A 26,055-nucleotide genomic window follows, 5' to 3' on the forward strand; every position below is an offset into this window, starting at 1 on the left:
AAGCTGGTGTTTATCCCACCGGGGCAGCGGGATGCTGTGCTCCGAGGAAAGGGAGGGAGGGAGGGAGCATCCCGGCTGCTCGCCCCAGCTTCCCAATCCATGGCCCATGGGGAGCCTCTGGCCTGTCCCATAGCCCATCCTGCTCCCCCCAATCCCCTTCCGCTCCCTCAGTCCCATCCTGTTCCCCCCAGATTCTATCCCACTCCCCCAGATCCCATCTCGCTCCCCCAAATCCCATCTTGCTCCCCCCCCAATCCCATCCTGCTTCCCCCCCAATCTCAACCCCCCTAATCCCATCCCACTCCTCCCATTCCCATCCCACTCCTCAGCCCCCCCCTGTGCTCTGGGTGTGTACCCCTGCAGGCTGGATCCTGACGAAGTCCCTGAGCCCCATCCTGCACATCCCTCCCCTGTGGGCTGTTGGGGGGCTGGGGGCAGGTTTGGAGCCTACTATGGGACAGGGATTTCCATCACTTCCATGCCTCGGGGTTTCTGTGCTTTGGCTCTTGGAGTTTTTGGGGTACATGGCTGCAATGTGGGGTTTTGGGGTGTCACAACACCCTGAGGGTGCTGCAGGATGCACTGGGGACACCTGTCCTTGTGGGTGGGGACAGAGTGAGGGTCCTTACGGGGTGGGGATTGCAAGGCCCCAGCAGACAGGCAGTTGGGGGGGGGTTAGTAGGCATTTTGGGGGTGAGGAGTTTTGGGGTTTCCTAGGACCCACAGAGCTGCCTAGCCACGATGCCACAGCAGAGGGGCTGTGGTGGGGCTTGGGGCCAGGGTTTACCCAGGCACAGTGAGGGCAGGAGGTGGCAGAGCCTGGCAGGGCCCCCCCACCTCTCACTTTCCGGCTGCCAGGAGCTGGGCACTGGGCCAGGGGGCTGGGGGGGGCTGCAGGGCCGGGGGCAGCTGAGGTCAGAACCGAGGAAGGAAATGAGTGGGGAAAAAACAAAAATCCCCAAGCAGAAAACCCAAACCCGCCAGGCTCCAACGTCAGCCTCGTGCCCAGGGGTGAAGGAGCCTCAGGGGCAGCCGGGTGGGAAGGATGAGGCCATCCGGGAGGGGCTGGGCTGCTGCCAGGACAGCTGAGCTGGGCTGGGGCTGGTGGGCGTTTGCTTTGTGTTGGTGGGGAGGAGGGGACAGGGGGCAACAAGCAGTTTGGGATCCTGTGGCTTAAAGCTGTGCTGTGGGGTGAGGCCTTGTGCCTCCATCCCTCTTTGGGTGTACTGGGAACAACTGTGCCTCAGTTTCCCCAAGGTAGTGAGTAGGACAGTGAGGCTGGGTGGGGGGACCCTGCAGGGCTGGGCATCCTGTCCCCTTCCCCAGCATAGCCCCTGTGGGCTTGGTGGCAGGTTTTTAGATGTTTTTCCTCTGGATGTAAAGCCCAGGGCCACCCAGTAAGCTGGGGCAGGTGAGGGGGTGAAGTGCTGGGGCTGAGTGGTGCACAGGGGCTTCATGCGTGGCCACCCCGCAGCCGTGACCACCCTCCTGTCTGTCACCCTGCAGCCACCACCATCCCAGGGGCCATTCCAGGGGCCTTTTGCTCATGGCCCCGCAGTGACACAGCGGAGAGAGGGGTGCGGGAGGGACGGGGGTGGTTGTGCCTGGTCCCGGTCCCCTGCACGGGTGAGCACCCGTCCCCTCGGTCCCCAGGAGATGGCAGTGCTCTGTCATGGGAGATGTCTGCTGCTCACCCCAGGGTCACGGACATCTCCGGGGACATCCTGGCTGGTGGGGACAAGCTCGCTGGTTTCTCTGGCAGGTCCCCATGCCGTCCCCCTACCCGCGGCCATGACTTGAGATGGAGACCAAACCCGGGGGCCTGCGCGCATCTCAAGGGTGACCTCTGAGGGCTCCATCTCCCACTGGCCCCCGCGGCAGAATGGGGCAGAGGGGCTCTCCTGGTGCCCACAACCCCTTTAGCCCCTGCCTCAGCGGTGCTTTGCTGTCATCCCCTCACCCAGGCAGCACTGTCCCGGGGAAGCCCCCGGCCACAAACATGCTGTCAGGGTCGGGGGTGTCCAGACAGTCCTTGGCCATGGCCTGGTGAAGGGTACAGACAAGCAGCACCCCATGGCCCCAGAGTGGGCATCCAGAGCCATGGGGCACCCACTGGCCTGGGACACGGGGACCCTATTGGAGTGTTGGTTGGGGTCAGCATGGGCTGAATATCCCTATAGCTTGGGGCAGCCCCTGTCCGCATTGCCTGGGGCAGCCCCCTCCTCACTTTGCAGGTCAGGCTGTACTGCAGCAGGGTGAGTGCATTTTGGGAAGGGTGGGGGGGTGTGTGTTCCACCGAACCCCTGTCTCCCACCCTTCCCCTCCCCAGCACCCTGGGTACCGGTGCCCCTCTTGACCTCCACTGCTCGGGGCACTTCCAGCCCACCCCTCCAGGGGTGATGCCCCGCACTGCTCTGTGGGGAAACTGAGGCACGGCATCTTCACGGGGGGGAGGAAGGTGGTCCCTCCTCTTCCTCCCCCCCCGCCGCCCGCACGGCCTCAGCGCCGCCAGCGGCATTTCCTCCCGGCTCGGGGCCGCACCGCCCGCGGACCCTCCTCCGAAGGGAGTCGGTTTCCTGCCGCTGCCGCCGCCCGGCACTCAGCGCTGGCTCCCGGGGAGCGGCCGCAGCGGAGATGGGACCCCGCGCCGCCCCGCTCCTGCCTCTGCTGCTGGCTCTGCTCGGCCGAACCGGTAAGTAGGGCTGGGAGGCATCGGGATGAGACCCCTAGACGGGACCCCCTCCAAGACGGTAGTGACAGCGGGACTCAGCGGTGACTCCGTTCTGGGCTTAGAGGAGGACCCGATCCCCGGGGGGTGACGGGTCTGCGGCTGAAGGGGTCACAGCAGAGGCAGTGTCACCCCCGAGAGAGAAGGTTCTGGGGGGACAGCCGCGGTGGTGGGGAGGGACAAGCCCTCCCCCAGCCCCGGGGACACACACACAGCCCAGCCCTGACGCTCCCCGGGACCCCTGAAATCCACACTGCGTCACCGGGGCTCGGCAAGTGCTGAAGGCGCCGTTGCTGTGCCCTGACCAAGGCAGCGGCACCCGGAGGGTTCTGGGGGGCCTCTCGGGAAGTCTGGGGGTGCTTCTGGGGCCTTCCGGCATCGTGGGGTGCGTGGAGGGCCAGGAATGGGAAAAACACTGTTAAAGGCCAGCATGGGCTGTGGGGACAGAGCTGGGGGCATGTCTGCCTCCGGAGGAGTTGGGCAGGGAAGCACTAAAGCTACCCTGGGGTCCCTGTGAAGTCACAGGGGCAATTTCAAGAGGGTGACATGCATGAGGACGCTTGTTCTGGATGGAGGCAGTGAGCCAGGGGACACAGGGACGCAACACCCCTGGCAAGAGGGAAAGAGAACAGGGAAGGCAGTCCCAGCGGCAGCCTGGAGAGGCTGGGGCTGGCAGCACTGTGTCCTGGCTGGGTCAGTTCCTCCTGGGCACAGTGGGGGTCAGTGCTGGTGGTTGCTGCTGGGGTGTCCCCACTGCCAGGCTTAGCACCCTCTCCCTGCCTGCTGTTACCCCCTGGTCACCACCCAGCAGTTGTGCCAAGTGTCCCTGTTTGCAAAGGCTGTGCCATGTGTGCTGTGTCCCTGTAACTCCACCATATGGTCCCCTATCTACCTGGATGTACAGTAAGTGTTGTCTCCTCTGTAGCTGTGCCATACAGTCCCCATCCTACATCTGTACCATATGGTCTGTGTCCTCTGTAGCTGTGCCCCAGAGGCCCTGTCCTCCTGATCTGTGGTGTACAGTCCCTTTATAGACCATCTGGTCCTACATAGCTGTGCCATACAGTCTGTGTACTTTTTATATGTCTCCATCCTATATGACTGTGCTATACAGTCCCCACCCTAGCATGGCTGTGCTCTTTGAGCTGAGACCTGTTCAGCTGTGCCATACTGTCCCCATCCTGAGCAGCTGTGCCACATGGCCCCTGTCCTATTAAGCTGTTTTATGGTCCCCATCCCATGTAGTTGTGCTATACAGGCCCCATCCTACATAGCTATTGCACACTGTCCCTGTCTACCGGAGCTGTGTGATGCAGTCCATGTCCTAACTCTGCTATACTGTTCCTGTCCTCTGTGTCTGTGCCATTCAGTCCCTGCTGTATGTGACTGTGCCTGTATGGTCCCTGTCCTGTGTAACTCTGCCATATGGACCATGTCCTGTTCATCTGTACCGTGCCATCCTAAACCTGTGCAGCTGTGCTATAAGGTCTCCATCCTACAAGACTGTGCCATATTGTCCTTGTCCTATATAGCTGTCCTCTATGGTCCCCATCCTGAGTAGCTGTGTCTATATGGTCACTGTCCTGAGTAGCTGGGCAATATGGTCCCTATCCTGTCTACCTGTGCCACACATGCCATGTCCTGTCCAGCTGCTGCCTTTCCTCCTCAGGGACACACAGGACTGGGGGTCCCCATGGTGGGTGCAGTGCTGGGGGGAGTCTCATGGGCACGACAGGCTTCCAGAGGTGGGAGACTTCATGCCCCTCCTAGGCATGGACTGGTGCTGCTCCCCACAGGGTGAGCATGGTGATGGATCATCCCTTCCCATCCCTGGGGAATGGCTGCTTGACACCCAGCAGGAATGATGTGACCTGCATCAGCCTGCACGCCTGGTCCCATCTGCTCTGTCATCTGAGCCCCAGTGCCACTTCCACATGGTCCAACAGTCTCAGGGAAGGGGGTGCCAAGCTCACCCTCAAGTCTGCAGCACTGGGACCATCCCTATTCCTGACCCGGGCTGAGAGGAGCCATCTGGTTACACAAGTGCTGAGGCAGCACAGCCGGATGCAGGGATGCCAGAGTGGCGCTGCCCGTCCCGTGGGGCATCCTGCATTGCTGGAGCCACCCTGGCCCTGCAGCCCCCATACTGGTTGCTCTCTGCCCAGGGCCTTTGATCTGCTCCCAAAATCCCAGGAATCACCCCCTCAGCCCCTGGCCAGTGGTGGAATCATCCCTGCTCCCAGATCCTGGCTGCTCCAAAGCTGAGGAGAGGGCAGGCGGCTGGAAAAACATGAAGTGGATTTTCTTTTTTTTTTTTTTTCCTTTTTATTTTTTTTTTCCCTTTCCTGGACTACAAAAATAACAGGGCCCTTATCTGATTGCCCTGGCGGCTCAGCTGAGCCCCCTTATCTGATCCTGACATAATGCTGGAGCCTTCCACAGGGACTGACGGTGCCCGGCTGGCACCACCGCCCCGTGTCCCATCCGCTGCCATCCCTGCCCCATGCCGGGGGCGAGCCCGGCCGCAGCCCCCCCAGCCCTGCCCAGCCTCCCCACGGGATGCTGCCGGAGGTGTGACGTGCTGCCCGTCCTCAGCCCAGCCGTGCCATGGGGATGCGTGGATGTGCCCGGTGCCATCGGGGCAAGAGTGGAGGGGAAGAGGGACGCGGGCTGTGGCGCCCAGATAAGCAGCTGTTTATCTTCCTCCTGATGCTGCCGGCCGTGCGGCCGCCACGCTGGGGGGAGGAAGCGCAGGACAATAGGTGGGCCCGAGGCAGCATCACCGGGGGGGGGTCTGCACTGTGACCCCACTGCCACAGCCACGCCACCACGATGGCGAGATGTGGGCCAGGGATGCTGTGATGGGCACCACGTGGCAGGGGAGTCCCTTTGACGGCTGCCGTGTCTCGAAGCCTCAGTGTCTCTGAGCATCACATTGTCTGTCCCTTTGTGGGACCCATGAGGACAGCTGGGTGGCTCTGGTGAGGGGTTCTGTCCCCTCCTAGCAGGGTGGTTGCAGCCACCAGGGATGGGAAAGGATGGGGCAGAGCTCAGTGGCCACCTCCAAAACAGACACAGCACCCCAGGCCCTGTGAACCCCTGGGAAGCCCTAGGCATGGCTGAGGGGCTCTATCCTGCCCTTCTCAATGCACCCATGGGTGCAAGTGTTTCTCCAGGACACCTCCGGCCACAGGGGCCAGCTCGAGGACAGCCTGGCCACAGCAAGGCTGCCAGGGCAGGGGAAACGGCCGAGGCCAGCGGGGATTGACAGGATCGGGCCTCGGAGCGGCTGTTTGCACTCAGGATTTCCCTTGGCCTCGCTCGCCCGTGCGCTGCGCGGGGGGTTGGGGATGGGGCGAAGCTCACGCCTCGGCGCCCGCAGAGGATGAGCTTTACGGCCATTTCCATACCTGAGCTTCCCGCTTTCCTGCGGCACCAGGGAGTGGGATGCGGGGGGGCTTCCGCCACCGCCCCGGCCCTGGGGGCAGCCGGGCGCGAGTTTTGGCAAGCAGCAGTGCGGAGCAGGGACAGCAGATTTTTCCAGCCCGGATCCGAGGATAATTAACGTGATTGCGGGGGGGGCCAGCAGAGGCAGAGGAGCCCCGAGTGAACACGTAGCAGATGGCCCCGCGGGTGCTGTGCCGGTGGCGGGAGCGCAGCGATACCGTGCCCTGCATCGTGTGTATCTCTGTGTCGTGTCACCCCGCCTTCCCTGTCCCCACATCCATAGGGTGGACACTGACGGTTGCTTGTGTTCCACCAGATCCTGGGAGAGCTGAGGGCTGTGACCTGCAGCCGGTGACAGCAGAGCCGCCCATCACCCTGTCCTATGCCACCAGCACCGTGCCACGGGGATGTGCCAGCAGCAGCTCCATGGGCACCAGCCATGAAGTCCACGTCCTCAGCGTTGAGTGGTCCAAGGTGAGCAAGCAGGGTCCCAGCTGTCACTTTGGCACTATCACCCCAGCAATGTCACCCCAGCACTACTGTCACCCTTGCACTGTCACTGCTGGGCAGGGTGTCCTGGCTGTCGAAATCATTTCCTGTAACTCAGGCACAGCAAGAGGACCCACATTAACCTTTTCCACGATGCCTTTGCTGAGCTTCCCCTCCCAGCACAGCTGTGAGTATTTCTGGCCCCAACAGGGAGTTAAAGTCTTTAGAGACATATCCCCCAGCAGCCCAGGGTGCCAGGGCTGTCTCTGGGCCCAGCATCCCAGGAACCCATTTCTCTGGAGAATTGACCAGGACCTGGCTAAGGAGGACCATGCAGGGGAGGGAGGAAGGGAGAGATGGAAGAAGAGATGGCAGGATAAAGGGATGGAGGGATAGAAGGAGGGATCAAAGGAAGTCCTGAGGGGGGCACGTCATTTGGATTGCACCAAGTGAGTGGAAACCTGGCTGCCAGCATTCACATGGACTGCAAGGGGCCATAACCACCTTGTGGGTGTTCTGGGCAGCTTTTGGGCAAGGATGGGTGCAAAGTAGCCGCAGGGCTGGAGCTGCATCCCCATATGGCTCTGCTACTTGGGGGTGGGTGAGCACCAGTGCAGATTTGCACCAGCACCATCATTTCACAAAATCACAGAATTATTGAGGCTGGAATAGACCTCTGAGGTCATCAAGATTTGCACCAGCACATGAGTTTGCATGGTGACTTTGCTGCCCAGCACAGTAGTCCTCGTGCTGGCTGAGCCCTGGCAAACCCAACACCCAATTTTGCGCCCAGCCCAGGGCTATCCGGTGCCACCCTCCCCCACGGCCACCTCCCAGCTCTCCCACTTCTGCTTTCTGGGAGCTGGGCTTGGAGCCGCTGGAGAGGGTGGGTTTGCAAAGGCTCCATTGTCCCAGTCCAGTGTGACCTGACCCTGGCACCCAGACAGCCAGGGGTGCCCTGGGGTTGTCACCGGCGGCGGCGGGGGGACACGCACTGATGTCATGACTGCGGCACCAAGCCCTGCTCAGGGGGGAGCTGGGCAGAGACGTGGCTCCACTTATAGAAGAATTACTGGAAGCCGCTTTCTATAAGCAGATCCCCATGATGCAAAAATAAATAAAAAAAAAGAAAAAAGAAAAAAAGAAAAAGCAAAAAAAAAAAACCAAACCTGAAAGGCATCGGCCAGGCTCCTGCCGCTTGCGCAGCCAAACAATGGAGCGCCGCAAAACACGCGGCAGGAAAAACAGCCGCCAGCTCCTCCCCGGGGCCACCCGGGGTCCCCGGCCACCCACGCTTATCAGAGGGCCACCGCCAGGCCAGGATGCCCAATGGCCCCATCCTGCTGGCCCCGTGGCCCACACTGGTGGCTGCCTGCAGCCCTGGTCCTGGCTGGTTTCCTGGTCCCTGCCTGGCTCAGCACTTGGTGAGTGTTGGTTCAGGTGGTGGTTGCCAAACTTAGTGCCTGGCATTTCGGCTTCCCCGTTCCTCCATTTCCAGCTGCAGGCTAGCAGGCAGTGCCAGCCACTGCTGTGCCCCCAGCATCCCTGTCACTGGTGTGGCCAGTCCTGAGCCTGGACAGGTTGCATGGTGCTGGGATGGTGCTGGGAAACCCATGGAGGGGTATATCAGGGTAGGGGTGCCCTGGTCACAGTCTGGGGATGCTCCAGTCCTTGGTGTGGGGACACTCCAGTCCCCAGTATGGGTGTGCCCTGGACCCCAGTGTAGGGATCATAGATAGGATGGGCTCACCTTAAAGCTCCTCCAGTTCCAATCCCCTGCCAAAGGCAGGGACACCTCCCACCAGCCCAGGTTGCTCCATAGCCCCATCCAACCTGACCTGAGACAATGTGAGGGATGGGACAGCCACAGAATCTCTGGGCAACTGGGACCAGGGTCTCACCACTCTCACAGCACAGAATTTCTTCCTAAGATCTATCTAGGTGCCCCTTCTTTCAGCTTAAAGCCTTTCTCCCTCAATCCTATCCCTCCATGCCTTTCTAAACAGTCCCTCCCCAGCTTTCCTGGAGCCCCTCAGGCACTGGAAGGTGCTCTAAGGTCTCCCCATCGCAACCTTCTCTTCTCCAGTCTGAACAACTCCAACTCTCCCAGCCTGGTTCCAGAGCAGAGCTCTGCTTCAGCCCTCCCACCATCTCTCTTTGTGGGGGTGCCCTGGTGCCCTGCTCAGGGGACCCAGGATGTTTGCCCCATGCAGCGGGGGTGGTTATCTCTGCATACCCTACCTGCCCCTAAACCTGCCCACAGCTGCCACCTGCATGTCCTGTGCTCAGGTCCAACCCAAGGGCTCTCCCTGCTGCCACCAGCTGAGGGGACAGGTGGAGTGGCCAGGGGGCAACCAGGGAGGTGACAGCAGTTGGTGACACTCTAACCTTATCCCCCCAGGCTCCTGCTCTCCCACTGAAGGTGTTGGTCACCCCACGGGCTGTGGGCTGCGCCCGGTCTGCAGTGCTCATACTCCTGTGCTCCTACTGCTCGGCCACCATCACCTCCCCATGCCCAGACCTGCTCGTCCACACCGTGAGTGCTGCAGAACAACCTGGGGGGGGGGGGAGCAGTGCTGAGACCATCCCCGGATACATTTGTGGGGTGGCCCTGGAGGGCACTGGTCCCCCATCCCAGGAGGTGATGCTCGCAGTGCCTTGGGGAGGAGGGGAGGCACCAGGTCACTGCCGATGGCGCTGAGCACAGGGCTGGCCGGGCAGGGAATGACGCACAGGGCTGGAAAAAGCTCCCGTTTCCTCTGGCCGGTGGGAGGAAGGTCAGGGATGGGGTTTGGCTCCAGCGAGCTGAGTGGGGGCCCAGCGCTTTGTTAGCAAAATAAACCTCTGGCTTTGTTTGCAGCTAATAATAAAACGGGCTGAGCTCTCGGCGTGCCGCCGGCCGCCCGCACCGCGCCCAGCCCGTGGCCCCCAAACCCCCTGTTCACCCGGGGTGATCCCCGGCCACCACGCAGCTGGGCTCCAGGGATGCCCACCTGGCTTTCCACCCCCTTTGCCAGGGGAAAGCTTTGCCACGCTTCCCCCACAACAGCCCGAGCCAGGAGCAGTGGGATGCGCCTTGTCCAGCTCCCCCCCACCCCAGCTCAGGCTGCTGCTCCCTCTGCAGGACGCCCACCTCAGCTCGGGATCCACTGTGACAAAGAGTCCCAAGCCACCTGTGGCCACCGGCGAGGGGCAGCTGCTGGCCTGGGTTGAGGACACCTACGGGGGCATCACCTCCTACAGCGAGCTGCAGGACCCCCGCTTGGTCCAGCTGCGCCTGGGAGAAGGTGCGTAGGGCTGGGGGCTGGTGCTGGGCTTGGGGACAGAGTGGGCAGTGATCCTCTCCCTTCTCCCAAAGGGTGACAACCCACTGGGATGAAACGTGGTCCCAGGGGAGCTGCTACAGGGACTGATGTCACCTGGTTTGGAGCATCAGGGCTGGCTCCGAGCAACTCCACACCCACCAAGCTGGGTTTGTCTTTGGTGACAACCCCTTTCCCGCCTCTGCAGATGCTGGAAACCCCCTGGACTGCATCCCCCAGAAGCATTTCAATGCCACGCAGCACCTGGAGACTGAGGTCTTCTTCCATGGGGTGAAGGGCTGTGCACACGGGGACGCCCAGAGCACCAGGGCTGCCCACATCGTCCATCTGCAGCATGACCCCAGGTACCGCACGGGGTGGGTGGTGGGACAGGCAGTGGCACAGGTGGTGACACGGGTGGTGGCACAAGTGGCAGGACACAGTTGCAGATGCTCAGGAAGGGATTGGGGTCTGCCATAGGCAGAGCCACCCCATCCTGTGGGATCTGCCAGCACAGGAGGCTGATGCTGGGATTGTGGGTATGTCTCTTGGTTTGGCAGCTCCCCTGTCACGGAGGTGAACCTGTCCCTGAGCTGTCCCAAGGGAGTCATCACCAACCAGATCCTCATCCTGCAGAGCCGGACCAACCTCACCTGGTCCCTCTCCTTCAACAACTGCGACATCCAGTTCCTGGTAGGGCTGAGCAGGATATATGTGTGTGTCCCCCACCCCTGCCAAGGGGGCTGGTGGCCCTTAGGGGTGACAGGATGGGGGACATTGGGCATGGGGAGGTGGCAGCCCTCTCACTGCAAGCCCATATAACAGGGATGAACCCAGAAGCTGTGCCTGCCTTGACCAATCCCTAGTTGTCTCCATCCCTGCTCAACCCCTCCCATGCCACTCCCCCCATAGGTCTCAGGGAACTACACGATCGCTGCCATCGCCCCACGGCTGCTCCCCGGGGAGCTCCTGCCCGACACGGAGCGGGGCCTCATTGCCAAAGCCTTTGAGAAGAACTACAGCGTCATCGCATCCTACTCCACCATCCCTGCCAGTGCCCGCATCAGCCTGGAGATCCAGAAGCATGGTGAGGCCCCTAGCACCTCAGGGATGGGCAGGATGGGGGGTCCTGCTGCCCCTGCTCAGCCTCCCAGTCTCTCCATCCCACAGAGGTGGTCAGGAGGACATCCGAAACACCCACCCCCCCGGCCCCCACTGCTGACCCACTGCCCTATGCGCTACTGTTCATGCTCCACCCCTGGAAGTGCACAGATGAAACCATGGAGATTGTCATCGCCAGGTCACACCTGGAGGTGAGGCAGGCGGGGGGCTGTCCCTACCATCTACCCGCATCATCTGGGGAGGGTCATATCTCGCTCCAGGTGCTTGATGGGGTGACACAAGGCTGTCCCCAGCCAGCGGGTAAACTCTAGGTGCTTTTCTCCCAGCCCATCAAGGATGTGGTGAACATCACCCTGCGGGACATCAGCTGTCAGGCGGAAAAAAATGCCACTCACTTCATGCTGAAAACTCCCCTCAGCCACTGTGGTACCTTGCTGGAAGGCAGGGGCCATGCCAACAACGAGGTGAGCGTGGCACAACTTCACTAGTGCCCATCAGGGGCTTCTCTAACAGGACCTCCTTGGTTTTGCACAGCTGGAAACATCCCACTGCAGCCCAGAGCTGAGCTGTACTACTGTGCCTGGGTGCTGGTGGAGATGGAGTTAGTGATAGGAACAGACCCCAGGTGGAACATTCTTCTCTGTCCCATTCCAGCATGGGACCATCCCATCCCATCCCATCCCATCCCATGATATGATCCCTCCAGCCCATTGCATTCTGCCCCATCCCAGTGAGGACAAGAGACCCCAGCAGTGGTGACTCCTGTCACTCCACGTGACTGACACAACCTTCCCTACCTTCTTGCAGCTCATCCTCAGCCAGGCCAAGGGTGCAGCACTCCGAAGCGTTCGGGTAAGAGCCAGGTTTCTTGGAGGGTCTGGAGTGGGACCACAGGAGGAGGGTGCAATGCCACCACTGGGTGCCAGGGCTGGCCTCAAGCACTGTCCCTGCTTGCAGGTGGCCTTCCAGTGCAAGATCCCACGGGAGCTCTTCCTGCGCCTCTTCCCCACCGCTGCCTTTGAGGTGCCACAGACAGAGCTGGAGGTCAACAAAGAAGCCTTTGTCCAGGTACCACCACAGATCCACACCAGGGCTGGAGGGGTTCAGCTGTCCCAGGGCTGGTGTCCCTGATGGCATGTCCCCACTGTCCCCACCACAGGCATCCATGCGGTGGGAGGACCACCCTGCTGACCTGCAGCTGAAGGAGTGCTGGCTGGTGGCACCAGGCCGGGAGCCAGAGCTGCTGGTACAGGGTGGGGAGGCACGTGGGGAGGGGGTGGCCGTCATGGAAGGTCCCCCCAGCACCCGTGGGAGGAAGGTCTGGCGCTTCCGCTTCACCTACGCCGTCCCTGAGGGCGGGAGAGTCCCCTTCTCTGCCACCCTCAAGTGCAAAGCTGGCTTGCAGGTCAGTGTAACACCCCACCCACCCCATGATGCTACCGGGGGTGGTGGCAGCCCAGCGAGCTTGTCCCCAAATCCTGGGCTCTGTCACCCAGCCCAGAGTGACATCCCTGGGGGTGGGATGTGGGGGTCTCCCTGCTCTCACTCCAACCTCCACCTCTGCAGAACAACACCATCTTTGAGAAGGTCCTGGAGGTGACAGTGAAGGACAGCTGGCGGCCACCCAACAGTGAGTTTGGGGCAGGGGAGGGGACTGGGATGGGAGGGGGATGCTGTCCCCCCCAGCGTGGTGGTGCTGATGACCTTGTTCTCCTGCAGCCCGTGGGCTGGGTCTGGCTGCTGTCCTGGGCATCACCTTCGGCGCATTCCTCATTGGGGCACTCCTCACCGCCGGGCTCTGGTACATCTACTCACACACCCGTGAGTATCCACCAGCCCTAGGGGGCCCTGCAGTGGGATTCAGGGGAAGGGATGGCACATGAATGTCCCTGGGTGGGTTGCCCATATCCCCCCTGCCCAAAGCTGCTTGGCTGAGGTCCCTGTGTGAGCAAGAGACCATGCTGCAGTGTTGCCACCATCCATATGGCCCTCCTGGCAATGCCACAAGGCAATGCCCCTGCATTGTGTGGCCACAGCTCTCCAGGGTCCTCCCCAGGGGCCCTGAGGTCCCCCTGCCCCCTGTGCCAAGGTCCCCCATGCCCACCTCCATCCCTGGGGCTCAAGGGGCAGCTGGGAGCAATCTGGGAGGGGTCATGCAGTGGGGGTTGGAGGATCCCATGGGGACAAGCTATGGCCACCACCAGTCACCCTGAGTCTGGTTTCCCCTTGGCGTTTCTCCCCCCGGCCCCGCGGTGTGAGCCAGGTCCCATCTCCAAACTGCAGCCGGTTTCCAGCACGGCACCGGCCTCGGAGAGCAGCAGCACCAACCACAGCATTGGCAGCACCCAGAGCACTCCCTGCTCCACCAGCAGCATGGCCTGACCCCCTTGGTCCCCCCCCGAGCCCACCCAGACCCCAGACGCTGGACTTGGAGACCGATCCCGGCCCCATTAAGCTAGTTTTTTGCCCCAGATCTCAGGCCAAGCCCGGAGGAGGCCTCCGTTACTCATTCAATGAATGCTTTGGCCCCCCGAGCGCAGCCCATGTAGGGGGGGAGCAGCCTGCAACCCCCCCAAGGTCTCCCACTGCTGGGTGCACTGGGGAGGTGGAGAGAAATCAGCTGTTGCCAAAGCCCCCCCAAGGCTCCCCATCAAATGGGTGTGGGGGGCAAAAGTGGGAACCCCCAGGATGTGCTCTAGCACATGGGGTGATCTCCACACCCCTCCTTCGCCCCCCCAAGAAGGCAGTGGACACCGCTGGGAGCAAGAGATTTACTGGGGATGGAGGGGGTGAGGGGCTGCTGCCCCCCATGGGGTGATGGGCAGAAACCAACCCCACCCATCCCCTAGCTCCCAATCCAAGTTACAAACTGTTATTAATAATAATAAAAATCTCCCCTATGTTAAATTAGTCTCACTCTGATGCTGAGTCTCACCACGGCCTTAGCCTCCCACCTACTGCCCCCCCCCCAACCATCCACCCTCCCAGGTGCTAGGACCCAAACACAGCCTGGGGCACCCCCTCCAAATCATGGGGACTCCCCCAAGTTGGTCCCACCAAGGTGGGCTGGGGGCTGGAAGCACACTCCCATGGCCAGTGACTCCGTGGGGGGAGCACAAGCAAAAGGCACTGGGGTGAAAAGGGCCAAGCTGGGATGGGGCTGGGGGTCGTGTCCCCCTTCTCAGCCACCTCTGAGCATCCTCGGGGGCAAAAACGGCACTTCAAGTAAAAAGAGGCGTGAAGCCCCCGGTGTGTGTGTGTGACTCCCACCCCACCCCTCTCCTGTTACTGAGAGAGCGCAGGGTCCAGCAGACGGAGGACCCCTCCCACCAAGTGTAGGCTGCCAGTGACCAGGACCCGGACAGCAGCCGCCTCCCGCAGCAGCACGGCCCCACTGCTGGCCACGGGGTGGGGGTGAGCCCCCGAGGCAGCTGGGGCTGCCAGCTGGGGGTCCCGGCCCTGGGCTACCCACCGCAGCGCCTGGGCCAGGCAGGGGAAGACGAGGGCAGGGGAATTGAGGGGCCGTGGGGCAGGGGGGACCAGGAGCATGGACCCTCGGGCAGAGGATGGCTGCAGCAGCCCCCCAGTCCGCAGAGGGGTAGGGAGCCAGGGGTCCTGCCCCCCCTTCTCCTCCAGCAGCTGGGTCCACGTCCGCTGGTTCTCCAGGCAGCGGGTCAGGGCGTTCTCCAGCGTCACGTTGAAGTTTTGCTGGTCTGGGAGGGATGGGGATGGTCAGGGATTGGGGGAGGCCAGGGAGGGGTTAGGGATCAGGGGGGCCGGGGGAGGACCCCGGCTCCCCGGCACTCACCTGCATTGCTGGCCACTGACACCTCTGTGAAGTTGGGGCAGAAGACGGCATAGTCGAAGTGGCAGGGCTGTGGGAAGAGGAGGGATCAGTGTCATGAGGACCCTCAGGACCCACCTGTGGGACTTCCACCAGAACCAATCCCACAGTGACAGGGTTACAAGGATTTGGTCCAGGGAGGAGGTGACCCAAGTCCCCCCTTTGCACCCAGGGTTGCAAGACCCTTATGGGGGTGCACAACCAGGTACAGCAGAGTGGACAGACAGCACAGGGTATAAGCTCCACCTCGTGGTTCCCACAGCAAAGCACTGGCAGAGAACCCAGGCATCTGGGCACAGAGAACCCCCTCTGAGCCCCTTCCCCAAAACCTCACCACCAGCAGCTTGAGCAGTGCCGCCGTGTCCCTGTCCCCCGTAGCATTGAAGAGCAGCACGCGCACCTCAGAGCCACTGTGGGGAGGAAAGAGCAGGTGGTCCATGCCCCATGAAGACCCCCAGCACCCCATAATGTCTGTTTCCTGCCCCCTTTGTATCCCCCCTTACTCATGGGGCTTTTCCTGGTTGAGGGCTGCCTGGCGGAACCAGCGGACACAAGCCTGGATGCTGCTGGTGGTGTGGGCTCCGTCCAGGTACCAGGTCACAGGGCCATGGGGTAACACCTGGGTCCGGCCAAGCCACTCCGTGTCCCGCAAACCTGGAGGGGGAGGCAGAAGGCATAGCTGGGACCCCCACACCCCCTGCCAGCACTGGGACCCCTGCAGGGGTCAAATGCAGGGTGGGCAGCAGGGCTGTGCCCTCCAGTGCAGTTGGCACCAGCTGGGGGGGTCAGCATGGCCCCCCCCAGCCCTGTGACATGGAGGGATGTCCTGGGTGGCTGTGCTGCACCTTGGATCATGGCATGGGTGAGTTGAAAGGTGGGGGCCAGTGGCACCGGCCTCCCCACCAGCTCGGTGTCCAGCGGCACGTCCTGCAGCTCCCCTACACCTGGAGGGGGACAGGTGCCCTGCTAAGACCCCCAGGGGCCTCAGTGGGGTCTGACCATCCCTTCCCATCCCCATCACCCCCCACCTTACCTTGGCAGCCACGACGCTGCAGCCAGGTCCGTGCCAGCTGCAGAGCCAGGGCAGCGTTGGAGCGCTGGTGGGCACCCGCCAACCCCAGCTTCAGGGCCTGGTGGTCCCCCTTGAAGGTGTCCAGCTCTGGGCAGAGGTAGAGGGGACACTGCAGGGAGAGGAACTGAGCCCCCTGCCATGGGGCATCCCCCATCCACCCCATCACCACCCTCCAACTCACCTCCCGCTCCCGGGCTCGGTCCCTCAGCACCTCCAGTGGCCGCTCTGGCTGCGCCACGGTGAATGCTGGCACACCGGGCTGCAATGACAGACAGGGGTGCTCAGGGTGAGCACACCCCAAAACCAAAAACCAAGGGAGGACTGGGTCTTCCTACCTTAAAAATGCCCCCCTTCTGCCAGGCAATCTTTTCCATGGTGTCCCCCAGGATGCTGGTGTGGTCGATGCCCAGGGAGGAGATCCCACACACCACTGGTGACCTGGGGACACAGTGGGATAGTGTCCCTACTGTCCACACTGCCGCAGGGACACCACATCCTGGACCAGGTCCTGGCACTCCCAGGGGACAGGCCTGGCCCCCCAGCTCCTACCTGATGATGTTGGTGCAATCATAGGCACCACCGATGCCAACCTCCACCACTGCCAGGTCCACCTGGGGACACAGGGACACCAGAGTCGTCACAGAGCCACCTGAACCACATGTCCCCATTGATTGAGGGACAAGGGTGGGGCCAGGTCCCTGCCTCAGGTCCCTCTAACCCTGAGCACCCACCCTCCTCGAGGGTGTGCCCTCTGGGCATGGCCAAGAAGTGAAATCAAAGCACTAAGTGGGGACTGGATCCCATGTACCCCCCAACCTCAAGGTCCCCACAAAACTGACATTCCCACCACAAGCTACCAACACCTACCTTCTCCTGCAGGAAGACGTGGAAGGCCATGATGGTGAGGAAGCGGAAGTATGCTGGCATGCTGGGGTGTGCCGGGTCCTGCTGGGCAAAGCGGGCATGAGGGGACAGCATGGCACGTGGCAGAGGGGTTACCAGAGGGAGTGAAACCCTCCTACGAGCCCCCACTGTCCCCACCTTGGTCTTCTCCAGGCGGTTATAGACCAGCCAGAAGTACTTGCTGAAAAGCTCCTTGCTGATGGGCTGCCCATTGATGCGGATCCGCTCCCGCACCTGCACCAGGTGAGGGGAGCTGGGGAGGGAGGCGTCACAGTCAGGCATGGCACCACCAGCACCCCCAAGCCCCTCCAGCCCCCTGCCCACCTGTAGAACCCTGTCTTCAGCCCATAGTTGCGGAGGATGCACTCGGTGAACGCACAGGCCGAGCCCTGGGGGGGACAGCAGTGTTAAAACTCCCAGCACTGGGGGAGGGGTGAACGTATCCAGCGACGCAGCCCCCCCAAGCCCCCAGGCACCACCCCCCCGCCTCACCTTGCCCTTCGTCCCCGTGACGTGGATGATGTTCAGTCGATCCAGGTCCTCGACCTGCCAGAGTTCAACCACCCCGTGAGACCCCACGCAGCAGCCAGCGCAGAGCACGGTGGCACTGCTGCTGGGACCAGGGGGTGGGGACCGAAGACCCCCCCTCACCTGCAGCCTGCTCCTCTCCAAAAAGTCCTTCATGGCTTCCAGCTGGGCCTGGGGGTCACCACGCTCCCGTTTCACCTGCTCCAGGTAGCTGGCGTTGGTCTGCAGGGTGTTGAGGGTCCGAATGGCATCCTGGAAAGACCCCCAGAGAGGGTAGTGGTGGTGGTCAGGGTGGGCGCCCATCACCATGGCCTCAGGGCTGTGGCCACCACCATGGCCCCCACCAGAGCCCACCCACCCACCCCATAGGGATCAGTCCCCTCCGTGCAGCCTCTGGTCACCCACACCGGCAGCATCTCTTCTGCCATGGTCCTGAGGGGACAGCGTGGGGACCGGCTACTTATTGACAGAGGCAGCTCGCCCCTCCCCGGATGTCCCCTGTCCCCACGGGACAGCCCAGACCCGCCGGGACAAGGCCACCGGCGGCGTGCCAGCGCCACGTGCCCGTACCCACGCTGTTTAATTAAGAGGCGCAAACGGAGTCACCGCGCTGTGCCGCACCGGGGACACCCAGCGGCAGAGCCACAGGGCCACCCAGAGACCCGCGCCAGGGGACACTGCTCCGTGTCGTAACCGGCCAGCCCGTGTCCCCGGTGCGGGAACACCCCACCCCACCCGCGGGGCCTGTCCCAGCGGCACGGACACCGAGAGAGCCTCTGGCCCGGTGATGGCGGGCAGGGCAGGGCAGCTGCCACCTCCTCGGGGGGACTCCGCACTGGGACCACCCTCAGCTCCACGACGCCGGTCCCGGGACCCCCAGCCCCGGCCTGGGATGTGCTGTGGTGCCCGCCCAGTCCCGGGGTCAACCGCGCACAGCGTGTTGTGGTCGGGCAACGGATGCCCCCTCGGAAAGAAGGGTGAGGCGGCGAGCCAAGCCCCGGGGCTGCGGGCGAAGGGAGTGTTTGCGCGCCGCTGCTTTCCCGCCTACCCCGGAGGCTGGACCGGGGCCCCCCGGTTCCGTGGGGCGGTGCTCGGAAACCGACCCCGCCGCCCGGCCCAGACCCCGCTGCGGTGTCCCGGTCTCGGTCCCGCTCCCCGCCGGTACCTGGTAATCCGTTGCGGGGGCGCGCGCCGGCCGCGTGCTGAACCGGCGCCCGGGGCGGGCCCCCCGCAGCGCCCCCCGCAGCGCGCGCAGCCCCCGCCACACCATCCCGCCACGCTCGCGCCACGCCGCGCGCCTTCCGCCGGGAGCTCGCGCCGCCGCCCGGGGCGGGACCGCCCACAACCGCCGCCTCCGCCATCTTTGAAATGGGCAGAGCGCAGGAGCGGGACGGGAGGGCAGGAGGCGCCATCTTTGTGAGGGGCAGCGCGGGGACACTTCCGCCCGCCCCGGGACAGGGGAGGTGGGGGCGCAGCCCCGAGCAGACCCCGGCCCCAGGACCCTCCTCACAGCCCGAGGGGCTGCTCTGCGGGCACAGGGGACTCCCCAGCAGAATCACCCGGGTCTGCTGAAGCAGCTCCCACTCACTGCACTGAGCCTCCCGTTAACAGCACCGGGCAGAGAGCCCCCGAGAGGGGAGTTAACCCTGCCCGACCCCCAACCCACAGATCACAAAATATCGATGTCTTACACCTTATCCGCTTCCTCCCTTCATAGGCAAAAGATGGACGCAAGGTTAAAACCAGCCGTTTGGAACGGAATCCTGTTTATTACCAATCAGCAGAAGTCAGCTGGCTTATTGCTTGCAACCTTCATTTTTTTACCAAAGAAATCAAGTTTCCCCACCCCCACCTCAGCGGACACTTTCAGAGCCTTGCACCAAGAGAGATTTACCTTGTACATCTCCTTTATCATCCTCACTTTCTGTCCTGAGAGCGGCCCCGCTCACCACCACTTCTTCCCCTGAGACCTCAAGCTACCGACGTGGCTTTTGCCATCCGTCTGGTTAAAGGACAACCCATCTCCTGCCAAAGGTTATCACCTGCTGGATGCCGTACACATTATTTGTTTGCATGTCCTGGGATCCATGAAGTTCATGGAGAAGATGGCCAGCTGCAGCCAACAGCCACGGAAGACTATAAGTGTTCAGCAAGTCGCAGCTCTGCAGAGTCCATCAGAAGGTGTGCACACACCATCACTGCACATCGGGGTGGGTGCTGCATCCAGGGAAGGCAGCCCTCTTGATCCAGACCCGTGCAAAGAACTCCAGGCCAGAGGAGTGGACACGAGTGTTTAAAGAGTCACTCTGCTCCCAGCATGGCCACACTGTCCTGAAATCCCTGCAGACTGCAGGTATGAAGCCAGCACTCACAACTCCTCAATCCAAACTCCAGGGAAGCAGCAGCAGGCTGGCTGTGTTCAGGGAGACTCCTGATTGCAGTTTCCAATGAAGAAAGCGTGGACACCACGTACTGTTTCAGAGACTGATGATTCCCACTGTAAATCCTGGCTGTATGGAGTAACCAGCTCTGCCAGACACCCCTCCTGTTTGACCAGCAAGCCACTTTCTAGGCTAGAGCTCAAGCTCCAGTGAGTTAGTTGCATTGTCCAGAGTGATTCTGCCTTCTCCATGACACCTCAGAGTTGCTTAAAGGCACCTGCCTCATCCTACAGCAACACTTCAATGTTCAAGGCTACACGGTGCAGGAGCCACAACCAACCCAGAGAGCCGAGATGTCTCCCAGTAAGGCCCAACTTGATCCAGGGTAGCTACTGCCAGTCCTGCCAGTCACAACAAGAGCTCCAGTGCTGACAGAGCCACTTTCTCCATCACCAGGTCCTTCACAATCAATCCACAAGATTAATGTAACCAATACAGACAGCTGCAGGGGCACGGGGGATCTGTGCCAAAGCTGCAGGGAAACATTGCTGGGCTTGCAGCCATCACCTCCCCAAGTCACACAGCTCAGGGCTGCTGCACGAAGAGATGGTAGAGCTTAGGTAAAGCCAACAGTTCTTCAACTAGAAAAAAAAGTCCTCTCCAAACAAAAAGACCCCACACCAGAACACCCCCACTCAACGCAGCCTGCAGAGTAGTCCAGCTGGGACCCTGCTGTGGAAGCCCCCACTCAAAACACCCTGTCGAATTCAGTCTGGTTGGTGGCAGCTGGGTTCCTGCCTTGGTTGGCTGGCTGCTGGGGCATGTGTCCCCCCCTCCTGCGTGGCGGGGCCAGGTACTCAAACATGGACTGGTTGTGGGTGGACAGCATGTTTTTGAGGTCCGAGGGCATGGGGTCTGACCAGAAGAAGTCGTGGTTGAGGGCATCGTCGCTGTCGATGCGCTGGGCAGGGTCCAGCACCAGGAGTTTGTCGATGAGGTCCAGTGCGTAGGGGTCCTTGACGTAGGCTTTGAGGCGATCCTTCACCTTACGCTTCTGCCCCTTGGGGAGATCCAGCTTCTGGTACAGCTCGTATTTATCCACATTCGGCCAGATCTGGGAAAAGCCAAGAAGGGAAAGTTGGGAAGAGTTAAGGAAAGGACAAGCCATTTTTGATGCTAACACCCTAAGGCAAACCAAGGCGAGGCCTTCAGAGAGAAGGATGCTGTTTTGTAACCTGCCAGCCAGCAGACTTTGTTCCTTCAGCATGAGTGAGGCACTAAAGAATGCACAGGAACGAGCCAGGAGAGTCCTCCTGGTGTGGGAACAGCACACAGACTGCTCAAGCATCTGTGGTTCTCCCACAAAAGAGCTACTAGAAAACATGGCTCAGGCCAGTGACAACATCCAAGAAAGGTAGTGACAAAACTTCCTGCTTAAATAGTAACCTTGGTACCTTTTACCTTTAGAAAGCAAAACCTGCTGCAATTACCAGCACTTACTCACCCCTGGTCTGAGAGAACTACAGCAGTTATTTACATACAAAAGAAAGCACCTTCAACGTCTGCACACAAGGCTCAGCACAACCACTTGCCTGTCACAGCCCCTAGACCCAGAGATCGTGAGAGGACAGGGCAAGCTGCCCTTAAATGTGGAAGTGAGAGAGGGCTGAGTGCTGCCCACCAAGGCCACAAACCACAAGCCAGAATTAAGGAGGCTTTTCAAGGTGATCAGTGCAAAGCACCCAAGATGAAGCCCTCAACACAAACAACATCTTCTTTAAGCAGAAACTCAGAGGGTGTTTATTTGAGAGAAAACCCTCAAACACAGGCTAGAACAGACTCCTACACATCATGTTCTGTTCTTTTAGAGTTGGAGCAGCCAGCATCCTTTCTGTCCTCAAAAATAAGGGCACAACTGGCTCCTCCTGAAGGAGGTCTGGGAGGCTGAGCTCACCTCTTCTCCTTAGGAGGTTGCACACAAGTAACACAACAGCTGTGGTTAACACAGAGCAGCAAGGAAAGTGCAGTGCAGCACTTGGCTCCCAGGGAGCAAAGAGTGTTAGCAAGAGCTTCTCCAGCCTCTCTGCCAGCAACAAGCACTTCCAGTGCCAGGAACATGCAGCAGTCAGTGCATGGAGCAGGGAGGAGGCCCAGCAGTGCCCGGTCCCCACCCACACCACAGCTTCACAGGTCTCTCTCTCCTTCCCACACTCTCGCCCTCACCTCTGGTGTGATGGATCCACAGAGCTGGCTGATGAGGGTGAGCTGGTGCTGCTCCGTGTTCCCCTGCATGATGGGGCTGCGGGTCCACATCTCTGCCATGATGCAGCCTGCACCCCAGAGGTCAATGGGGGGACCGTAGTCCCGCTCCCCTAAACGGAGACGCCGAGTTAGTCACCCGGCGGCACCAGAAGGTCAGAGAAGCTGGCAGAGCCCATCACCTCCTACCTAGGAGCAGCTCTGGTGGCCGGTACCACAGAGTCACCACGCGGTTGGTGTAGCGGTTGGGTTGGCTGTTCTTAGCCAGGCTGAAAGCTCGAGCCAGCCCGAAGTCTGCCAGCTTCAGGACTCCATCCCGTGTGATCAGGACATTGGCAGCTTTCATGTCTCGATGCAGGATCTGGGACATGGGAAGATGGAGTTAAGGTACCCGGTGCCAGCAGGGTGCTCACCCTCCAGGGGTGGAAGACAAGGAAGGATTTCCCTCCAGCCTCACTCCCTGCAAGGCCCCAGAGAGCAGAGAGACCTCAGAGCACAGCGCAGACCCAACCCATTACCTTGTTCCTGTGGATGTAGTAAAGTCCATTCAACAGCATCTGCATCACTTTCTTGATCTCTGAGAGTGTGAACTTGACATGGGCATTGCTGAGGAGACCAGCCAGGTCGTGCTCACAGAAATCAAACACAAGGTAGATGCTGCCCTTGCAGCGGTTGTATGGAGAGGCTACAGGAAAAGCAAGGAGGGACCATCAGCAAAGCACCCTCAGCCCCACCACAGCTCCTCCTGACCTCCAGCCACCCTGCTACCCCTACACTGCTCACCAGCCAAAACCCCACAGCGCTAGAACATCAACCAGAGATACCTTCCAGGCCCCGTGATCCTTCATAAAGAGGCACTAAGACAGCACAAGTATCAATGGAAGAAGTGGAATCACAGGGTCACAGCAGTGAATGTCATCAGACAGGAAAGGAAAGGGCATGAAAGTCTTTGAGAGCTTTGTTTTGAGTTGTCATGTGCACACAACAGCCATGGGGCTTCCTCCCTGTGAGCTGTGGCTGGTAGGTGCACACACCACTGGCTGCCAGCCCTGCACCACCAACTGCATCAGTGACCCAGGAAAATGCAAAAACAGATAAAATCTGTCTAACAGAACAGTTGAGGTTTTCTGCAACCTCAAATGGTATCTATAAAAAACTGACTGATCTGGCATAAATTGATTTAAAACTCCAACTGCAATTTAAAGTCAGCAACGGAAAACCTCAAACAAAGCCATTGATTTCAATCTTGTTCCTAGAGCACAGATGCAAAACATTAATTGAAGAAATGCTGATTATCATCAGCTGTAATCAGCAAAACCTGCTGATCAGCAACTTGAACCAGAAAATGACAGCACCCACAGAAACACAGCACTCTCCTCTGCCAGCCAGGCTGGCTTTGCAATTCCTTACATGGATATGGCCCTTATCACACCTTTCCTATATAAAAAGAGAAAAACTGCAAGTTGGAGATCAACAAATGTAAAAAAAAAAAATTGGCTCAAGGTGGATTTGGCTGAAAACTGGAAATCAAACTAAACCCAAACAATTGACAAGTCTACAGAAATATTTACTTTGCTTACCAGACAGGCAATCATCACAACTCTTTTAGTCACACAATGAATTAAAAATTAACTTCTTGTCAGTACTTCTACTCCTATCTGTTCAGACAATAACCTATGTGCAGTACTGGAGTACCTGCAAGTTCCCAGTCCTAGGCCAGGGATTTCTCCCAGTTCAGTGACTCACCAGACATATGTCCTTTTCATTTTTATTTAACTGAAATGACTGACTGGACAATGGCAGCCTCTAACACCAGCTATTATTTTCACAACTGTTTTTCCAATACAAACCCACACAATCAAACCAAATATAAAAACTGGCAAATGTTTTAAAGCAATTTTAAACAGAGCCTGGCCAGGTGCACCAAGCATGACAGTCTCCTGCTGTAGCATCATCAGCTTGGAGCAGCCACAAACTGAGAGGGACAGCTCCATCTCCATGCCCATCCACAGGGTAAGTTCTGGGCTGAGAACCCCCTGATTCAGAGTCCCTCCAGCACTGGTTTATTTAAAGCCTCTCAGACAGGACAGGCAGGATTCACCCCTGTGGCACAGCCATATCCTAGCAGGACTGACAGCACCTTTCTCCAGTCAGGCTACAGCAAGATCCTAATTACTTTAAAAACTGATTTCCAAGACAAGTGCCTAACCCCACTTCCCGGGCAGGAACAGAGACCTGTGTTCAGCTGCCAGCACAAAACACCAGCCTGCTCAGCAGGGAAGGAGGGCAGAAAGGAAACAAACAGCTGGGGTGAGAGAGACCCTTGCAAGCTACCTTTGGTCCTGCAGATTTCAATGAGGTTCACCACATTCTCATGCTTGAGCAGCTGGAGAATTTTAATCTCTCGCAAGGCTGTGATGGGGAACTGGAATGGAGAAACAGAGAACAGGGTTAGGAGTGAAAGAGACCAGGTGAGATGTGACACAAGCTTGGCACAAGTCACTGGAGGGCAATCAGAGCTTCAGACCAGAACACCAGCACCAGGATGGCCAAAATCTATTCATCACCAGGCCACCTGGAGAGAGAGAGTCTGCCACAAGACAAGAGGCATTGATGGTGCTGAGACTGGCACACAGAAATCCCTCCCTCTCTCCCTCCTCCTCTTCTCACCTTGCACATCTGTAACAGGACACCAACCCCACACTCCCCTGCCTCCTGCTACCCAGTTCCTCCATGAACAACCCACACAGAGCAGGAGGAACCTGAGGGCAGCATCACCTCCCAGTCACCACACAGCCACTGTCCTCGACCCACACTCTTAGAGATTCAAGATCTGGCACGTTACAGCAGTAAATGTTGTTCAGGAAAACACATCTCTGCCATCCCCTAGGCCAGCTGCCACCTTGGAACCCACACTCCAGGTGTTCCCCAGCCACACTTACCCCCTCCTTCTCGTTTTCCATCAGCACTTTCTTCAGTGCTACTTTCTTGCCTGTCTGACGATGTTTGGCTTTGAATACCTCTCTGTAAAAAAACAAACAAACAAAAAAAACCCCAAACCAAACAAAAACAGACAAAAAACAAACAAAAAACACAAACAAATAAAAAATAAATCTCTGAGCAGCAGGAGGAAGCCAGGAAGGAGCCAGATGCTCCTGATCGCGGACGGAGAACACTCTACAGACAGCTCCATGATGAGCCACGGAACAAAGACCCTCAGGACTGGCCGAGCCACAACTCCCGCAGACCCACGAGGATTTGGGGCAAAGCTGCGGGTTTTCGGCAAAGTTGTAGATCCCTGCCCTCCCTCCAGGGAAATTCTCCTCGGCCAGAGCGGGGCTCCGTGAGGGATAAAGGGGATGAGGGGCCAGGCTTCCTCCGGAGCGGTGACCGGAGAGAGGACACCAAGGAAGAGGCGCTGAGGAGAGCCGGGTCCGAGCGGGGGGAAGGGCCGGAGAGAGGGCCGGGGCGGACCGGGAGAAGCGCAGGGAAAGCGGGAGCCGGCAGGACACTCACCCGAAGGTGCCCTGCCCGATCTTGGCGAGCTTCTCGTACTTGGAGACCTCATCGCAGAAGGGACACTCCACCATGTCGTACTGCTTGGCCATGCCGCCCGCCGACACCAACCGCCCCGCGCCGCTTCCCTCACAGCGCACGTCTGTGGCGTCACGTGCCGCGCCCTTCCGCCCCATGGGGCCTCTTGGGAGTTGTAGTTCCGGACCCCTCCCCTACCCCCGCAGAGCCTGATGGGAGTTGTAGTTCCGCAGAGGTAGCGCCATGTTGTCGCAGCTGTCACAGCCCCGGGGCGCTGGGGCCGGGCTCTTGGTGACCGCTGTCCCCCCGCCCCGCTGCCATCACCCCCCGAGCGAGCCCACTGCCCGCTGTCCTCCAAGCAGCAGCACCGTGTCCCCCTCCTCTGTCGCCCGCGTTCTTCCACACGACCCTGGGCACTCACCTAGACTTTCGGGACCCCATTCAGC

At 60.1% G+C, this 26,055-nt stretch overlaps 3 protein-coding genes across 3 annotated transcripts; 1 reads left to right on the forward strand and 2 right to left on the reverse strand.

The window, feature by feature from the left end:
* The first annotated feature begins 2,520 nt into the window (after positions 1–2,520).
* On the forward strand, positions 2,521–13,995 carry ENG (endoglin). Its single transcript, XM_008491519.2, has 15 exons — positions 2,521–2,692; positions 6,492–6,649; positions 9,066–9,200; positions 9,789–9,951; positions 10,175–10,331; positions 10,527–10,659; positions 10,879–11,053; positions 11,137–11,279; positions 11,415–11,552; positions 11,896–11,940; positions 12,046–12,156; positions 12,248–12,493; positions 12,655–12,718; positions 12,808–12,909; positions 13,352–13,995. Exons 1-15 carry the CDS (start codon positions 2,635–2,637, stop codon positions 13,468–13,470), a joined length of 1,947 nt encoding a protein of 648 aa, XP_008489741.2. The 5' UTR covers positions 2,521–2,634; the 3' UTR covers positions 13,471–13,995.
* Positions 13,846–19,416, reverse strand: FPGS (folylpolyglutamate synthase). Its single transcript, XM_030461327.1, has 15 exons — positions 19,330–19,416; positions 17,559–17,687; positions 17,400–17,453; positions 17,232–17,296; positions 17,046–17,160; positions 16,872–16,949; positions 16,554–16,615; positions 16,340–16,442; positions 16,186–16,263; positions 15,966–16,113; positions 15,778–15,876; positions 15,436–15,586; positions 15,267–15,342; positions 14,897–14,963; positions 13,846–14,801 (listed from the first exon to the last, which is right to left on the reverse strand). Exons 1-15 carry the CDS (start codon positions 19,348–19,350, stop codon positions 14,374–14,376), a joined length of 1,674 nt encoding a protein of 557 aa, XP_030317187.1. The 5' UTR covers positions 19,351–19,416; the 3' UTR covers positions 13,846–14,373.
* Positions 19,330–25,734, reverse strand: CDK9 (cyclin dependent kinase 9). Its single transcript, XM_008491420.2, has 7 exons — positions 25,592–25,734; positions 25,018–25,099; positions 24,410–24,500; positions 22,594–22,760; positions 22,265–22,436; positions 22,040–22,188; positions 19,330–20,930 (listed from the first exon to the last, which is right to left on the reverse strand). Exons 1-7 carry the CDS (start codon positions 25,681–25,683, stop codon positions 20,565–20,567), a joined length of 1,119 nt encoding a protein of 372 aa, XP_008489642.1. The 5' UTR covers positions 25,684–25,734; the 3' UTR covers positions 19,330–20,564.
* Between the last annotated feature and the right edge of the window lie 321 nt (positions 25,735–26,055).

Source organism: Calypte anna, chromosome 17 (genome assembly GCF_003957555.1).
Source record: "Calypte anna isolate BGI_N300 chromosome 17, bCalAnn1_v1.p, whole genome shotgun sequence".
NCBI classification, from domain to species: domain Eukaryota; kingdom Metazoa; phylum Chordata; class Aves; order Apodiformes; family Trochilidae; genus Calypte; species Calypte anna.

What these genes read in the sequence shown, in the direction of transcription:
- FPGS (XM_030461327.1), bottom strand. Translation starts at nt 19,350, where the DNA reads ATGATAAAGGAGATGTACAAG. An exon ending in TCACGGGGACGAAGGGCAAG is followed by an intron (nt 17,297 to 17,399) that starts GTGAGGCGGGGG and finishes TGTCCCCCCCAG; the next exon opens with GGCTCGGCCTGTGCGTTCAC. An exon ending in CACCCATGCCATGATCCAAG is followed by an intron (nt 15,587 to 15,777) that starts GTGCAGCACAGC and finishes CTCCCCCTCCAG; the next exon opens with GTTTGCGGGACACGGAGTGG.
- CDK9 (XM_008491420.2), bottom strand. Translation starts at nt 25,683, where the DNA reads ATGGCCAAGCAGTACGACATGGTGGAGTGTCCCTTCTGCGATGAGGTC. An exon ending in TGAAATCTGCAGGACCAAAG is followed by an intron (nt 22,761 to 24,409) that starts GTAGCTTGCAAG and finishes CTTTTCCTGTAG; the next exon opens with CCTCTCCATACAACCGCTGC. An exon ending in ACTACATCCACAGGAACAAG is followed by an intron (nt 22,437 to 22,593) that starts GTAATGGGTTGG and finishes CCCATGTCCCAG; the next exon opens with ATCCTGCATCGAGACATGAA.
- ENG (XM_008491519.2), top strand. Translation starts at nt 2,635, where the DNA reads ATGGGACCCCGCGCCGCCCCGCTCCTGCCTCTGCTGCTGGCTCTGCTC. An exon ending in GGCTCTGCTCGGCCGAACCG is followed by an intron (nt 2,693 to 6,491) that starts GTAAGTAGGGCT and finishes GTGTTCCACCAG; the next exon opens with ATCCTGGGAGAGCTGAGGGC. An exon ending in AGTGCAAAGCTGGCTTGCAG is followed by an intron (nt 12,494 to 12,654) that starts GTCAGTGTAACA and finishes CCACCTCTGCAG; the next exon opens with AACAACACCATCTTTGAGAA.